This window comes from Zonotrichia leucophrys, chromosome 4, assembly GCF_028769735.1.
Source record: "Zonotrichia leucophrys gambelii isolate GWCS_2022_RI chromosome 4, RI_Zleu_2.0, whole genome shotgun sequence".
In the NCBI taxonomy this organism is placed as follows: Eukaryota; Metazoa; Chordata; class Aves; order Passeriformes; family Passerellidae; genus Zonotrichia; species Zonotrichia leucophrys.
The window spans coordinates 50,348,994-50,367,044 of NC_088173.1; the positions used below are offsets into that span (position 1 = coordinate 50,348,994).

Below are 18,051 nucleotides of genomic sequence, written 5' to 3' on the forward strand. Positions count from 1 at the left end.
GCATGGTAATGAAGTTTTCAGAGGAATCTGGTCTTTCGCAAAAGATCACCTGTCTTTGGTAGAACAGGTTTTGCCAGAGCTTTTATTGATAGCTGCAGACAAGTTGAACTGCTCTGCTTGGAGAAAGGATCGCTGGTGCGTACTTTCCCTCCGTTGTTTTCTCTTCCTTTGGGGTGTGAGACAGAGTAGGGATCCGTCCTGAATTAGGTGAAGTGTCTGACAACGGTGAAAAGTCAAACGGCCAAAGCTGAAGGAAAAACTCACATGCCGAGACAGCAAAGAGACAGAGAAAGAAAAACAGAAAAGACCACGAGGTCAATTTGCCCCGACCTAGAAATTCCTTTGATAAAGAAGAACTGGTGCTAAGTGTCATGCAAGATGAATATGTATGAACTTATTGTGAAACTGTATGCATATGCATTTGGAAGGGGGATAAAAGGAGGTCTGAAATCTTCAGGGGTACGCATGCCCTTTTGGCGAGGCTTGCGTCCGGCGCGCGTCGTAATAAAAGCATACCGGGCTTCACAACTTTTACAAGTTGTGAGGTTTCTTCTTTTCTCCGCAAAACAGGTGATTGATGTACTCAAGCCAGTCATTTCTACAGGGCGTGAATGCCAGGGAACATCAGACGTGGCATGGAACCTCGATATTCCCGTCCTGAAAATGAGAAAAGCCTCCCAAAACCTCCCGGAACTTGAGGTCATGACAGTGTCGCTGACTCCTTGGGACAGCCCAGGGCTGTGTCTGAGCCCTGCGGGGCTCTGACGGCCGCGGGAGCCGCGGGGGAGTGGGAGTGAGGATTGGCAGGAGGCGGAGGAGGAGCAGCACAAAACACAGGTGCGGCCAATAGAGAGGGGGCATCAGCTCGATCACTTGCAGCTGAGGGTGGGCACAGAGAGGTTGAAAGCGCTGGGACAGGCGCCTGTGTGTCCTCTGGACACAGCTTGGTGGCTGTCTGTGTCAAGAGAAGCCAGTGAGGATGGAGGGGCCTGGGGCAGAGGAGACCCAGGAACAGCAGGTGACATGTTTATGTATTTCACTATGCTTGAGTTATTGTGTAGGAAAGAGCAGGGCGTGGCGCTCCTTAGAGGGTGAAGGGAAATGTATATGTGAGGCTTTTTTGTCTTCTCCAGGAGAACAGTGAGCTCTTACAAAGCAGGTGATGATGAGGCCTCTCCTGCTTTGGCAAATCTCCCCAGCAGTTCCACAGCAGTTTTGGTGTCTGTGTGGTAAATAGGTATGATTCGTGCTGATAAAAATTGAAACAGTAATCAATATTGATACAGTAATTGAGAATAATAAAATAGTTAATAGTTAAAAGTTGTAATGCCAAAGAAGAGAGGGAAAGGAGGGGCTCCACCCACCCCCCCTTCCCAGCAGATGTTCTCAAGGACCACAGGAAAGAAGCTGAAGATACAGTTGCTAAAAATGACCAAGAACCTGGTTGGGTCCAAGAAAATGTTAATTATAAGGAACTTATTGCTTTGATATGTAGATGCAGTGATACGTTAGTCTTGGCTTACATTGTACTGGCTTGGTGCGCATGTGTAACCCAAAGGTGAATTAAAGGACAACGAAGAAGACTACAGGGCCTTCATCAGTGACGACCCCCAAAGACTTGTGCGACCACCAAGCCGAGTGGTGGCGCATGCGTGGTAAAGGTGGTAATGAAGGCGGAGACAGAAAAGTGACGAACCGAAAATGGGAGGAGATGGCATTGACACGTGGCATGTAAGGGGTGACTTTCACTTGGCAAGCTTGTACGGGAAGTGGCAAGGGTCAAGAACCCTGCCCTCTGTACCCCGCGGTTGTTTTTGCTTATGCGCTATTATTTGAACCAAATTATCCCTTATTTATATATTTTCTAAACTATTCAGTTAAAATTGTTGCTACCTTAAATATTGTTTGGTTTTTTTTTTATGGGATAATTGGGCAAACATAACATCTGCATAGAGGTTTTTCTGTCTGTCCTGTGAAAACAGCTTAGCACCCTTTTCCTAGCCAGAGGGGTACCATGTGTTGGGTGGATGTGCTGTCCTTTGCTTTAAAATTATGGAAATTAGACAGTGTATCTTCATGGTCTTTTCATAAGCCTCTAATGAAATAATTTTGTTAAGACTGACAGTAACTGAAGTGATACAAACATTTTCCTTTGTTAAAATGCACAGTTTGGTTGAAGTAGAAGTCTATAAATTTTATATTTCTGCTTTATTGAAGTCTACTTTAATGGACTTGTGGATGCCTGTTGCCCTAATTCAAATATAAATGCCTGGAGAGAGACTCATCAGCTGTCAGAAAATGATGGATGTTTAGCAGAGGAATTAGAAGTCTGCAATATGTTGTTGTGCAAAGAATAAGCATGGAAGAAAAGAGGTTCATTGCTGCTCTGCCCCAGCCCTGTATTCGCATACCCCATTCAAGCCTGCCTGAATTCAATCACTTTATCCATGGCTCAAAAAAACTGGGAGGGAAATGTGTGCCCTGCTTGTCCTCTCCTGGCTGCTGGTTACCCTGATTCCTCAGGTGGGGAAACAGAGGCATGAAGTGGTTCTGAGCAGGGATAGAGTGCAAGGCTCTGGTGGGGATCTCCTGAGTTTGTGTGCCTCTCAAAACTGAGTGTGGGCAGTGACATTCCTGCCCCAAGGCCCTGGTGGCTGAAGCCAAAGGTTTGGGTTCCTGGAGCTGAATACAATCGGATCAGAGCTGCTCCTATGTGCACTGTTACCTGCCACTTTAATGCAGGTCAGAAAGCCAGAAGGCTGCTGGAGAGTGTTACAATCCCAGCTAAGAAAGTTTGCAGTTTGGCCTTCAGCTCAGGGAAAAGAGCATTTTCCTCTGGTCTGTTGTGGTATCAAGGCAGGTGAATCTGCTTTAGGAAAGAGTTTGTTTTGCACTGTGGGTGGCTGGTTACTGGGAGTGCAGTGAGGAAACTTTTTTAATGAACCCACAAAGGTCCCCTCCACCCTGTGAAAGCAGCTTGGTGGCCTTTACTTGTGGCCCAAAGCCCCCAGACAAATTTCCTTTGCAACCTTCTGTTTCTGCCACCAGGTCTTGTAAGTAACAGCAGGCTCCATGGAAAACATGAAGGTTTGATAACATTTTAGGAATAAAAGACCTCAAGAATCAGCAAATGCTTGTGACAGGGCAGAGATGTGTGACCTGTAACAAACTCATTTGTCTGCTTGTCTTAGCCTGCGGCTCTGAAAAACCGAATATCACCTGGGAGTTTCTGTAGTAACTTGGAAAGGAAATGCGTAGTCATGGAACTGTGCAATACCAATTTAAACAGAAATTAAATGAAAAAGTGGTGGTGTTTTTTTTTAATTGTGTTCCTCCACTTTAGTCTGGTCTTTTGAGCATAGTCAAGGCGTGGCTGGATTTCTTAGTCACTATTTGAAAGCTGTTTGCTTGATGTCATTTATGAGTATCAAAAAAAATAGTTTGCTTGGCCAAAATCTGCCTAGAGTGCAGAGACTTCTCACTGTTGTAAAATCTTTCCCCTTTCAGCTTTCCTTTGAGGGGAATTATTTGAACACTGGGGAAGCACTGAAATACCATTCAGTGCTAGTACAGAGGAAGGCATGAAATGCTTTTGTGAATTGTGATTATTTTGGTTGCAGTTTCCACTGAAGTTAGCTGACTAATTGACAGGTTTTACTGTTTTCTCCTTTGTTCATCACAAAATGTTGGGTTAATTTGCAGTCTTTTGGGCATTAACGGTTTCCTCAGTGTGTAACATATAACCTGAAATGCAAAGTCTTAATAAGGCTTGATGACAAAAAATTTTAAAAACACAAACCAGGGTTTTATTTTTCCCCTGTTGATCCTGCTACATCAGTATTGGATTCATTTTGAGCTCAGTAGAGTTTTCCTGTGTTAAAGACAAACTCTTGGCATGAGATGATCTATTCCTTTGGAAATTTGGCTTACAGAAACCTGCTCAGTTTGATACTAGAGAAAGCAGAGCTGGTGGGGGACCTGCCTAGAGCAGCTGGGAATGCTTAGTAAACAGAAATATTCCGGGATCGAACATCAGGGTGTGTGGGTAAAAATTCCCTTCCTCTTTTCCCCGGTAGTGCCGCAATTCCCTAGCAGTGCCACGAGATGGCGCACTTTCCGCGAGGTTCAGCCCTCCTTCAAAATCCCTGGGACTATTGGATGTAATGGAAGGGATTTCAGCAAGTCAGCGTTTGCGTTATTCATCTCTTCACTTCCCCTTTGACTTTTACCGTGCCTCTTTTCGAAAAAATTGCTACTGAGCGTGGTTTAACTGAAGTTCCTACAGTGACTGAGAGGGGAGCCTGACAAAAAGCAGGATCCCTCCTTGCCTGCTGCTGTGTTCAGCAGAGTAACTTGTATTCAGCTGCTGTTCAGCAGTGATACAGCTCCTGGTGCAGATGGAGGCCGGACTTGCTGTGAATCTGGTGTTTCCTGGTTTCTCCCTCTGCTCAGAGGCACAGCAGCTGCTCCCTGTCCCTAGGACCTATGGCACTGCCTCTTGTTCCGTCAGCTGCACCTCCCACCCCTGAGAGGCAACTCCTGATTAGCCATAAATATTTATTTATTTTGGCTGAAGGCAAAAAGGTAGTTTTCAGTTTTCACTTCAGTCCACAGCTGTCTTCAGCAAATAATAGCACCCCAGGAAGGAAACAGGTAAGTCATTAAAGGAATAAAATGCATCTGCTCGTGCATGGTGGTTTGGATGCCAAGGTGAAACGTGCTGGTTTGCCAGGTGCCATGGCACAGATGGGACTGCACCACCTTTTCCTGCAGCTCACAGCCTATTGCTGCAAGTCCTGCACTGTCTAAGGGCTTTAGAGGTGTTGGAGGGATCAGGGCAGGAATTTCTCCCCTTTTCTTCCCTCTTAGCAGTCCAGACTTAGGAGTTGAGCAGTTAGAGAGGAACAAGATTTGCTGTGTTTGGAAAATTTGTGTAACAAAACTTTCATGTTGTCTAACCTCAGTTTTACCCATGCCAGGGGATAACAAGGTCTGGATACTTCTCTTTTCTCAGTCTGGGAAGATGATTTGACTGGCTCAGTTAGGACATCTCTTTCCTTCTGAACTCCACTCTTGGATCTGTATTGAAGTTGGAGGGAGACGACCCACCTTGCGTTGGTCAGCATTGACTCCACTCCATTCATCAATCAGGCACCTTTCATAACGGTGTTAATTCACTTCATGCATATTGCAAAATCTGAGCTCACAACAGGTCAGAGATAACATACCAACCCCTCCTTATGTTTCCAATACCAAGATTTGGGTTCTCAAAATTATTCTTGCTTTCCCAAAACAGCCAAAGATAGAACATCCACTTGTTATGAGAAAGCTGTCTGAGAACTCTGATGTGCAAGGCTCTCAAGGCCTTCATGTTTGTCACCTTTACTTGTAATTAAAAATAACCTGAGAACCTCTGCTGTTCACAGAAACAGGCTGTGAGAACCTGCTCCTCACAGCTGCCTGCTAGGCCATCTCTGAAAAAATCTCCAACAGATCTGGGCATTTGTGTTTTTGAGCAACACTTCCAGGCATGGAATGGATTAGCAATTTCCTTTTTAGGGTTTTGATTACCTGGGGTGTGGTCAAGCAGGTGGTGTTGCAGGCAGCTCACGAGGAGTCAGCCAAACCACTGACTGAAAATAGATAGAACAAAATGAGGGGCTCAGGACAGAGGAGGAGGCAGGGAATGACATTTAACATCAGGCATCTGTGGTTCCCCTTGCAAATGGGATTATCCTGTAGCATCAGAATGCCAAAAACCCCACTCTGGTCCTTGGTCTGGTGAGGGGTCAGGATATGTGGCTGGAGTGACATGAACACATCAAAACCAATTCCAATCTGTAGTTTAGGGTTTAGTGCTTGCTACTAATTCTTGGGTAGAGATTTGCATCAAGGCACTTTTATTAAGAATAAATGCAGTTTTAAGCATATCACTCCTGGAAAAAGAGGCTTGAGTTTCATAGGAGCCTGAGTGGATCTTGACAAGACTTGCAGCCCCTGACTTTGAATTCATCCTTTAATCTGAAAAAAAACAGCATTAGAAATACTACCAATAGAATCAAGAAAACCAAGTTTTGCTTTGTGAATGCCTGAATAATAACTACATAAAAGTTATTACTGGGGTGGGAGGGGGAACACCTTTCAGTAAACAGAGCTGCAGTTTGCATCAGGATGTTATTTGTTCCTAATCTGGACCTTAACCTGGCTCTGGTTTACCTACAGCTCTGCTGTCATTAACAGTGGAAGTTGTTGGTGTGCTATATTAATTGTTTTAACCTTGAAAATATGAATTAAAATAACAAAGACTCCACCAAAAAAGGAGCTGCAGAGTCACTGAGTTTTTTTAGAGGAATTATACTGTGGACATTTCTCCTGAACTTATAGTTTATTCCCAGGCTAGTTTAGGGATAAGAAAAATATTCTGTCATACAGGCAACTCTTTAAAAATATGATGGAGGTGAGAAATTTAAACTACTGATAGCATCCTTTTTCAACAGTAGGGTCAGTAATCCATGGAGGAAGAAAACAACCCTTGTGCCTGGCAATTATCAGGATGGGATTAGTAGAATGCTAAGAAATGCTATTTTAAATTATCTTTGAATATTCTTCTTGAGGTGAAGGTTGGGGTTTATGCAGTTACAGGCCCTTCAGCCTTGATCTTCGTGGGTCCCTTCCAACTCAGAATATTGTGTTTCTGTTGATTGTGTATGACAGTGAGCAAGAGAAGGTTTATGGAATTTTGTCCTGTCCATGGTTATGCCCAAAGCTCCATGTTTAAATGGTGTTGTTCATGCATAAACCTTTGAGTGGCCTACTTGCCTTTTAAAGCTTAAAAAGTAAGAAATGGAGCATTTTGCTCTAGAGTGTTTGTGTCTGGGTGTGTGTTGGAACACACACAACAACTAAAATGCTCTTAAGTGCTCATTACTTATGTGCTGGCAGTTTAGGCAGGTTTGTCTTAGTTCAGGTATCAAAATGTATTGTAGAAACCTGGAAAGTGGCTTTACAAGTCTTGAGCTAAGTGCTAAAAATATTTCTTGTGTTTTTGAGTACTAAACAAAGTGTTGAGGATTATATGGAAAATTATAGACAGACTGAAATTAAGTTCCAAAAAATCATTAAAGCTCTGTGGGACACAAATGCCTCCTGATAAAACTGTTGGGTTATTTGGGTTTGATGTAGACTCCATGCAGTTTGAAATGAAATCAGACTGTTAGGGTTTTGGTGAATGGCCACTTGGAAGGTTGAGATCAGCATGTTTTAGGAACTTAATGAGAGGCTGAAAAGAAAAGAAGTTGATGTAGGCTTTGGTTTTGTCTCCAGGCTTACTTTCTCATAATCAAAGCAGAAATCTGTGGGCCTGGTTCTGCTCTTCCTTATGGGAGCCAAGGCTTTTGCTGTGTGTGGTGAGAACAGCCACATGGAGATGGGAAGGTGCTTCTTATCCTGGCACCTTCAGAATAATTTAAGGATTCTTCTTCATCAGTCAATAGGTGAATGAAGGAGGCAGCTCTCAGTGACACAGAGGGCCTTTGGCAAAGTAGAGAGAGAAAGAACAAAGCAGAGCAAAGTCAGTAGCTTGTGACTTGAAACCTGGGCTCAGTTATCAGTCCCCAGCAGTGACCTTGGGGACACTACTGAGCCTCAGCTTGCCTTTATTGTGCATTTGAAAATGAAGATAATACTGTTCCTGTATCCCAGGACTCTTGTGTGGCTTCTAATGGGAGTCCCCGTGGTGAGAAAGAGGTCTTGTTACGAGACCTCACTTAAAAGTGTTTTAGGGAACAGTAAATGCAAAACCCACACTTGTTTAGGGACCTTATGCCAGTTCATTTCAGCTAAACTTATTTCTCTTCTCCACAGAGAGAAACAACCACTCATGGGTGGTTTTTATTTTTGTGCCTCAGATTTTTTGAATTTCCATTAAGCTAACAGAACTCAATTCTTTTTCTCTCTGCTCCTCTCTCCTAAGTAGAACGAATGGCCTTAATGACTAAGGGAAGTTCCTTTCTGAACTTGAATTGGTTGCTCTGGATAGTTAGTGCTATCCCAAAGTTCCTGCATGGGAGACAAGTGTTTGCTATTGTAGATGAGCTGTGCCCTCATACACCATTTGTGTGTGGAAGTGCAGAGCACAAGGCCCAAGTGATCTGCTCATGATAAGCTGTAGCTTGGAACAACTGGAAATGCAGGAATACAGCCTGAGTACCTGGCTCCTTTTCTCCCTCCTTTGCCCAGAGGAGGAGTCCTTATCACGAATAATGAAGGATGTAAACTGTGTTCCTCAGGAAGAATTAGCCTGGAAATCAATGCCTTAGTACAGGGCTGTAGAGCTGTCCAAGTAACCAAGAGTTACATAGAATCATGTATAGAATCTGGCTTAAGTGATTGGTCTTTGCTTGAATTGAGATTGTTGCATTGATGGCAACCTTGTAATATGTCTTACTCTAAAGACCATTTCAAAGAAACCTGCACCTCCTCTGAGTAAAAGAAAATAACATTGTGTTCCAGTAAGAGAAATTCAGCTGCCTGCTGCTGTAATTGGTATGAATGCCTGTACCTCCCATTAACCTCTTCACATTGTACTGGTGTCCCCAGAGAAATCAGGAATCTGTCAGAGTGCTGCTCTGTAATGGGTTGTGGATTAGAAGTAATGAATCACTTAGAGGAAGTTGTCTTTGCTGGAATATAAAACAACATTTAGTCTCCAAAGCAACTTCAGTGCTTTAAAAAACAACAAAGTCTTGTACTTTGTACTCTTAGCCTGTCCTTCAGCAGCCCCCTGATGCCAGCACATGCAGCAGGGAACAAATTTTATCAACTTTCTGTCAGTGTTCAACTTGGAAGTTGTTTCCCCCTGCCTGTAAAGCAGTAAAACTCTGCTCTTGTCCCTTGTTTTAATGGTGTTACTGCTTAGTGTTTGCCTCACACCTTCCACCCACGAGGTGCTGGAGTGCAGCACAAAGCTCTCTCCAGTTGTGCTGAGCTGTCCTCGAGTAGGAGCTCAGGGAAAGGAGGCCCTGGGAGATTTCTATTCTCTGGCACCAAGTCTGGAACAAAACAGATTGCTCTCTGTCAGTCTTAATCAAATCATGAACTTGAAACTGCCCTATTTCTTCCCAGCCTCACCTTTCTTCTGACAGTGATTCATCAAGGATTTTGGACCCTTTCACTTCCATAGGGACATTAAAGTATGGAAAAGCATTAAGGGTTGATTTTCATTTATAATTCCATAAGGAAATGGTCTGCTCCATCAAATTTCCAAAGCCTGAAAATCTCCCTTGGTAAGCCTATTGCCCCCTCAGTACCTCTGCAGTAGGCTTTTAAAATATTTTGCAATGGGACTTTATTTTTAGGAGGAAATATTTTAACTAGGACAATAACAGGCCTTGGCTTTTCTGTCCTGTGTGAGAAGTGCTTTAATGTGATTTGTGTGCTCCAACTCTGTTTGATAAATTGAAGGACCTTTCCATTTTCCGCAGCTTCTGGATACATTGCAGAGCAAACTCTGCTTTAAGGAGGGCCTTGCTCTTTTATTCTCTTCTGTGATGCATTTAAAGGTAGTTACATAGGACCACATAACAGCTCAGGGATAGCATTGGTAGCAAAATGAGGCACAATGCTTTTGGGCAGGAGGTGAGCACCTGCTGGGAGACTGCCTTGGCACAGCAAACAATCCATCTTCCTACTTATTTATTGTTTACAAACTCCTAAAAGCAACTTCAAGGGGCTGTGCTTCTGAATTGAACTGCTTTTGTGCTAACTTTTCTTCCCCCTGGACTTTTCCATTGTTTCCAGAAAAGCATGCAGATGTGTTTCAGTGCTGCAACCCTGAGACTCTGAAAACTCTTTCAAGCCCCTTATTAGAAACCCCATATCAAATGAATTATTTCACATATCTGATAATTCCTGCATTCCCTCTTGCTTTCCTGTGCAGCTACAACCCCAGGATTTCTCTCTGTGTGGACAAGTCTTGTGCCTTGAAATGGATTGGGAGCTGACAGGGCCCTGCTTGCCAAGTCTCAATGTGTGCCAGAGCTAAATATACCATTAAGGGAATGCCACTCTTTTTCTGATATTTTACTGCTGGTTTTTGTTCCAGGTGTTTGCAGCTCTGTGTTAAGGAAGAACTGGAAGTGCACTGTGCCAGCAGCAGCCCTGGGAAGCAGACTGTTACATCCTGGTATGATTTTACTGTTGATTGGAGATGCAAAGAGCAGGGAGGTGCTTGGGAGGTGAAAGGACTGCTATGACCTCATGTGGCTTTTTTAACCTGTGTGAAAATTTGTCTCCATTTTTAAAAAAACGAGAACAAGGATTATACTAAGTGTAGAAGGCTTATTTGTGACTTGTGGGTGAGCACTATTGACTGCTAGAGCTGCTGTCAGGTGAAATACCTGCCCACGGCCATGAAGGTCCTGCAGCTTGTGCTTGTGAGTCACCATCTCCAACTGTTTTAGCCTCACTTGGATTGTTTCTGCTGAAGGCAATCAGTGCAAAATGTGTTTCTCTCCAGGCACGTGTTCGTGTCTTGAGGTTCAATCTGGATTTGCTCACAGAGCTATTCCTGCCTTTTCCTTTTGCATTCAAATCAATTCAAAGGCTGAAATTGTGTGGTAATCAGATTTATTTTCTTTTCAAACATCAGCTCTTTCCAAATGGCCTGGTGAATCTTTCCCATGGTTTTACTCTAACATTTCCCCCTGCTCCCCTAGGCCTCTTTGCTTAATGAAGTTATGTAAATATTCCTTTGCTTAAACACACATTGATAACGTTTCAGATTGACTGGAGTAGGTTTTACTTCCAGTGTCCGTTGGCAAGAAGATCTTTCTCTTCTGTTTAACCTTTTCTTACCACTGCAATTCATCTTGGATCATGCATTACAGACCCTTTCCAGAGCAGAAAAATATTCTGTGTTCTCACTCCCAAGATTCTTTTCCTTGTTATTCACTGATTAGAAGTCCAATGGTAGCCTCCTATTGACTGAATGTTACCTCATGTTTGTTCACAAAGAACAGAATAACGAGCTGGTTGATGGTATTTTGATTGGAATAGATTTTGAATGGAGTATTTTGGTTTTTAATGGAATAGACTTTTGCCTCTGGAAATGAGAAGCCAAGTGTACACAGAGACATTTACTGCAGAATAAAAGGCAAATGTTAATTTGATTCCAAATCCACAGCCCCCAACACAAAGTTTAAAGGGCAGAATGGAATTCAATACATATGTTGGATCATTTCTTCGAGTCTGAGAGTTGCCATAAAGTAGTAAGTATACTAAGTAAGGCATAGGAAACAAAAATCCTATAATCCAGAAAAATCAATTTTCCTAATTGAAAGGTAAAAAGCTAAGCTCTCTCCTCCTTGCCTCTTAATGTGCTATTATACACATGACACACTTGGAACAGATTTTTTAGGATAGCAGCAATTGTGTGTCATGGTGCCTGTGTGTCACTGTTAAACTGTGCCCAGCATTTCAGGGAGCCAAGGATTCAAACCTTGGGTTGCAGTGCTGGGAGCTGGGACAGACTTGCTGCAGGAACAAGAAGGAGGTAGAGCAGATGCATTCCAGGTGGTCCCATGCGAACTGCTAAATCATTTGTCAGACAAACAGACACATTTTTCCAAGTTATGCAAGGATGTGTTTTATTTGTGAAGTTTAGTAGATATTTTTGTGTCAAGGAAAGTAACTTACTGACCTTTGTGATATTTACTGTAGTAGAGATTCTATTAACGTATTTCACAGTAATGATGATTACAGATTTCTTAGTTCCTAGAGTCTCATTAATTGTTCACATGATACTGATACAGCTTTTTTCAAATTTCTGCCTCACCCAATAATATTTCTTTATCACACATCTGATTCACTAATGAGGTTTGGCTTCCATGTGGCACCTGAGGTGCCTTTACTGCAGTGGTTGTGTACCTCATTCTGATGGACAGAATTTTGGAGTGTGTTAAACAGAGTGGATTTATCTCCCACTGCATTTCTGTATGTCTGCACTCTAAATGGTACAGCTTGAAACATGATCTAGTGTGGCCTGTGTCTCCTCTGGTATGATGTGTAAGGAGAAAAGGACTTAATTTTGCAAAAAGGGCTGGATATCTAAGCAAGGTTGTGCTTAAATAAAAAGTAACCAATTTGAGTATCAACTGCACTTTTTAAAAACAATAATCTATAATGTTATCTTTAATATTGTGATTCTACATCTAATCCAATTTCCACATGCATGCTATGAGCAGCTCTCAATTCCCTTCATGCATCTTTGGGCATGGGTGCAATGCCACTTCAATGGATTAGATTGAAATCAGAGAAATCAGGGGCATTTTAGCAAATAGTTTGTTCCTTGGTCCTGCAGAGGAAGCCAGATGGGTGGATCCCATGTTTTTGCTGAACTGTATGTGCACTGCTGGGGCAGCAAGAAATGCTGGACAAAATATTTAAATTTACATCATGATCTATGTTTCTCTTGCTGCTTGTGAGGTAAATGCAACTTAGTTTCAGACAGAAGTGACTGTTACATGTTTAAATGCTCACACAGCGGGATTATGTTCATGTTTTATTTTGGCAGAGACAGTGAATTCCATTTGCATTGCAGTCACTTTTCCTCCTTCTGACTCAAGGCTGTGTGGTGAGGCAGTGAGTCTGTCTGCAGCTCAGATGGAGCAGCTCTTTGAGCAGCCCTGCAGACTGCATCCTCCTTGCTCTCCTCAACTGGACATATCTTCCCTATTCCTCGGCTAGGGAAATGGTCCTGCTGGAAAACATGAAGTAAATAAGTGTTGCCGCCTGAAATGCTTGCAATTTCTGAGCTACAGCCCTAACATTCTGTTCGACACTGTGCTTGTTGTGCTAACCTGGCTTACTTGGAAGCCAGGCTAGGTCAGCTGATGAAATGTCTGCTTTTTACCGAATTCCGTTCAAACTTGCCCTTTAGTGCTGGGATAGGATCCCCTTCAGTTTAACGGGAACCGATTCTATACAGACGTCATCCGGAGGGCGCTTGATCACCTGCTGGGGGCTGTCTATCGGCAAATGTAACTTTTAAAAGGCTCACGGTCGCTAAGAAACAAAGCACTAATGCCGCCGTCCCAGGGCACGGCAGGGATGCAGGGGAAAGCTGGGACGCGGCCCGGCCCGCAGGCAGCGCCGGGAGGCGGCCGGGGCTCGCTGCCCGCCCCGGGTGGGGCTGGCCCGGCCCCCGGGTGAGGCAAGAGCGGCGGGGCCGCAGCGGGACCTCCTCCCTCTTGGCTCCTGCCTCGCTCGCTGCCTCTCTCGGTGCTCCCGGTGGCTCAGGGCGGCGCGGCGGGAGGTGAGGGGCGCGGGCAGCCCAGGCGGGCGGGCGCCGTCGCTTTCTGCTCCTGCTGTCCCTCACTGTCGCATCTCTCTTTGCAGACTCGGACTCGGCCCCACCCGGAGGATCCCAGAGATGGCGAAGGTGAGGAAGGCGGCGGCTCCGGGAGGACACGGCCTGACAGCCCGTGCCCGGCCGCTCCCGGGGACGTCCTCGTATTATCCCTCTCCTTACTTTCCCTCCTCACCCATTTCTTTTCGGGCTCCCCTCAACCAGCCCATCCACAAGCCCGGGCGGACGGGAGGGGAACGGGGGTCATGTGAGGGACACGTCAGGCACAACTTTTTTCTTTTTTTCTTTTTTTTCCACCAGTTTCCACTAATTTGGCCAAGTTTTCGGTACCCTGTGTTTATGTTGTGCATGGGTGGAGGCTCCTTCCACTGAAAGGAAGGAGAAAAAAAATATCGCCGTGGCAGTGCCTAGTGGGGACTCGGTATTTCTATTCCCAGTTTTCCTACAGCTAACATGAGTTTTTCTGGGAGCTATTGTGCAGTTCTTAGTTTGGGGGGGACTTTGTTTTGCAGCCCTTTGGTTGCTGTGGTTTGAGCCTGGATGAAGGTGTGGAAAATGGGGCAGACTTCAGCATTTGTTTCTATAATTGTGCCAAATGCATACACTCTGAAAAGCGAAATAGGAGTTTAATGGCTTATTTGTAGGGGTTTGTAATGGCTTTATGGGGCTTGTACTGCTGTGGAAAGTGAAAGCAATCAAGGTCTGTTAGGGCTTTCACAAAGGTCAGAATAATTGCACTTAATGAGTGGAGTGACTACTAGGTTTAATACCCTTGTGAATATTTACTTATGTCTGAATTTAGTTATAAAAGAAAGAGACCTTCTTTCAAAGAAAAAAAGTTTTTAATAGTATTTTTCTAAATTCCTGAAATTGTGATTTTTTGGGGGAGTTTTCTTTTGAGTGACAAAGGAGGAGTTTTTCTTTCTCTATACATCAGGCCTGGGTTGTAGGATGCATGTTAGGAGAGTGCAAGGAGCCCTTACCCATGCCAATGCAGGACACCTGGCCAGAGGGATGTACTTAGACAATAAGCCTTTTGTTACAGTGTGTGTAGCATTACTTATAGGCTTAAGGATAACTTCCTTTTAGTAAAAGCATGGAAATTGACAATATTCTCTCGTCTGTCCCACAGAGACAAACTTTAATTCACCCTCTTAACAGGAATGTTTCATTCTTCACTAGTGCAAGCCAGTTGCTCTTGGCTCCAGGTAGTAAATTTTGTACTGCCTAAGGTAACCCTTGAGGGATGGCTTTATCTGTGGTGGGTGTTGGTAGATGGAAGTCATTGGAACAATGAGGGTTTTTATTAGGGAGGCCTTGTTCTCCAGTTTGCACATTCAGAGGGCTGCTTTCCACGTAAGCAGTATTCTTTACCCGTGCAGTTAGGCAGCCACAAAAGACTGGGAGTCTTAAAGCATTGTAGCCTGTAACTCATTGTATGAAAATAAAAGAAGCAAAGTTGAAGAAGCTCTACTTCTCATGACAGCTACCTGTTCTATATGTTGCATTATGAAATGGCAGCAAGAGTGAAAATGCCCATGAAATGCTGACTGTCAATTGACAGAAATTCCTTGTGTACAGCTAAAGCTGCAGGGTTCTCAAAGGCTGCACAGCTCAGTGTACTGGAGTTCAGTTTAGCCTAGGTGCATCACTGAAGAATAAAACCTTTGAAGCAGGTAAGTTATATTTGGAGTCTTGGTCACTGAAATACTTGTCCTTGCCCACTTCTGTAAAGGCTTCTTTTTTTTTCTTTGCTCGAAGGCCTGGGGAACTGTGTTTACTGTCTAGAATAGAAAGGTTCATTCATTTTGTAGGAAAACTACAGCATGTGCTGCACAGGCTGGTGTCTGTCTGCCTGTGTTTGTGCTTTCTTTGAGGGAGCACTGCTGCCCCGACAAGCTGCCCTTTCTCTCCCAGCTGTGTTGCAGTGGTCTTTGTTACTGCAGCAATGCACAGGGCACCATCTCTTCCTCAGTGAACAGGCTGAGCTGCTGCCCTGTGCTTGCTGGCTCAGAAATCTGGAAAGAAAGCAGCAGGTGCTGTGGACTGGTCTGTTTTGGTCTGCTACTCCTAATTTTTTTCCTGAATAAAACTTTGGGAGGATTTGGTGTGACCACATGTAAACCGGCAGGAGAGGATCGCTTGCTGCTGCCGAAGGTGTGGCTGCTCTGCACTGTATCTGGAGTTCCTGTTCTGCCAATGTGTACCTGTGAGTCTGAGCACAGGGATAGTATTGCCAGCTCCATAGTGCTCCAGAAAACTGTCTCATGTTCCCAAGTACAAACAGCCCTTCAGAACTGGGCTCTGAGCAGCCCCCTCTGGCTCTGTTGAGGTTACTCGTGACATTTCTCAATGTCTCTGTGTTGGTTCATACACAGATGCTGCTTGCTCTCCTTCTCTCCCACCCCCTCTTCCTTTTTTTTCCCATCCCTCCTCCCTATCTTTGATATCTCTGTGGTGTACTGACTCAGAGTTCACCACAGACGTTGTGTAATTGTTTTTTCTCAAGAGTTTAAATTTAGTGGGGCAGATGTGAGTAGTCTGCTGACCTGAGCTTACTCCTCCTGTTTAAGGAGACAGTCTGAAGCACTGTTAAACTTGGAGAGGTGTTTTGTAGACAGGTCTTTTTAGTTTTACATTTGCATCACTCTGTGCCTGTATCCATCTACTCACAATGCCATTTGCACTGTACTGCCCTTGAAATGTCAGAAATTAAGGGCATATTTCTTGTGTCACATTGGTTTTAGACCACAGTTTGAACTGGCATCTCTGTGTGGACTCCAATGGCTCTGAAGGCTTTCAGGTCAACAGTGAACACTGTGTTGTGTTTATCTGCAAGATGGGTCTTGTGTAAGACATCTTAGAGCAGTCTGTCATTTATTCAAGCACGTGACCTCCTGGGCTGTCCTCAGTCTGCTGGAAATAGCTTACCTTCTCTCTTTGCTGCTAAATATTCTCCATTTCCAATCTTACCACTCCACAGTTTTCCTGTGCCATCTTGTAAACAAATGGCTGCTTAAAAAAAAAAAAGTCTCACAGCACCTTCTTTACACTAAATACTGGGTTTTCCAGCAGCAAAATTTTGACACCCTGCTTCTGTTGCTGCAGAGAAAGGGGGTGGCTCTTCATCTGTGGAACTCTGACTGAGAAGAAGGTGCTGTAGGTGGTACAGAGCCATGGTAGTGGGGAAGGAGCCTCAGGCAGTTCAAGTATGGTCTGTTGTTTGCTGATGTCAATGCTCTGCATTCAGCAGTGGCTAAACACAGGGCCTTGTGGGTGGGAAATATTTTGTGTCTTGGTGAGGAAAATTAAAAGGAACCTCATTAAGTGGCTCTTGTTACTGTTGCCAGCATATGTGGCACTGTTAGTTTGTGATGCTAAATTCTTTTGGGAGACATTGACTTGGAGGTGCTGGTTAGAAACATTTCACCTGAGGTTTCATCTTCTGGAAACCTTTGCTAGCATAGAATTGGAGAAAAACCCCAGAGAATGTTAATTTGCTCATTTGGAGGGGCATAAATTCTAAAGCAATATTACCTCTTGCTTTGTAGTCTTTTTATTTTTTTTCCCCTCTGCCTTTTCATGCTAATTTTGTGTTTCTAGGAGCTTCCTTGGTCTCATTGGAAAGCGTCTGGAGAAAATGAAAGCTGCTGTTTATTTCTAGTGTGTAGTCACAAATTTCATTTGCAGTACACATGACTCCTTAACAGCAATCACTGTATTGGGGAACGTAGACAGAGAAGAATGTGTGTAGGTTTGGAGTGTTTTAATGTTGTGATACACATTGTGTTGAGGTTTTTTGTGTTGTGCTTATCTTTTCATTTTACTGCCTGGTGTAAGGTGTGGTGATTGAGTAAATGATAACTCCAGATTACAAAAGGATTTATACCAAAGACTGTTTGTATTTTTCATTCATGTGCTTTGGGTACTACTGTATGGGGAGCTTACTATCCAAAGAAAGAAGGACCTATGAGGCTGTAGTGTTACTGTGTCTGCTTACTTAAACAAGGAATGTTTCTAGTGGTACTAAAGCCATCTCTTCGTAGAGGTAAATAAATAATGAAGTTTGTCTGGTTCATAGCTCCTTTTCAGATTTGCTGTGACAGCAGGTTTGGGTCAGGCTGTGGTGGTGGTGGTTGAGAAGAGGTGCTGCCCTCTCTTTATGTGGCCAAAATGTGCCATGTTTGGGAAGGGGGAGGCAGCTCTTGCCTCTGTGGACTGAGGCTCTCACTGCTGCAGAGCTTTCTGCTCTTGTCCATTGATTTCACAAATGAGAAATCTGAACTGGAGTAACTGAAAGGGCACTTGTGAGTAGAGGAGTGTTTTAGATGGGTTTGTGGTTGTTGAACACAGCATGCCTGAGCAATCCTTGCTGTACCCCAGTTGTCAGGCCATGCTGCAGTGCTCTCAAAAGCACTAGGTTGAGCTGTGCTCTGATGTGAAGTTAGGGATAACTTCACCCTTTCCCAGTACTGGGCCAACTGTTGGCAGTGTCACATCTGCCCACATGTGGCTCCTAAAGGCAGGGGTGGCTCAGGTTCTGGTGGAGGGCGGTGGTGGCAGATGGGGAGCCAAAATCCACTGAGTGCTGTGTGCCACAGGGGAATGCCTGGAATGCAAACGGTGCTCAGACATCAGGAAAAGTCTTTTAGGCTTCAGCTGCACCAGATTTTCAGGAACTGCTC

General features: G+C 44.1%; 1 protein-coding gene across 2 annotated transcripts in view; it reads left to right on the forward strand.

The window, feature by feature from the left end:
- The first annotated feature begins 891 nt into the window (after window positions 1–891).
- Window positions 892–18,051, forward strand: part of ANXA5 (annexin A5) — a 32,008-nt gene continuing 14,848 nt past the window's right edge. The window contains exons 1-3 of one of the 2 annotated variants that reach the window (XM_064711627.1): window positions 892–1,018; window positions 10,103–10,183; window positions 13,396–13,438. In XM_064711627.1, coding sequence (XP_064567697.1) covers window positions 13,430–13,438 — 9 coding nt within the window. In that variant the 5' untranslated portion in view covers window positions 892–1,018; window positions 10,103–10,183; window positions 13,396–13,429. Of the gene's footprint in view, window positions 1,019–10,102; window positions 10,184–13,192; window positions 13,313–13,395; window positions 13,439–18,051 lie in introns of those variants that run through there. The other variant, XM_064711626.1, reaches the window with a different exon arrangement.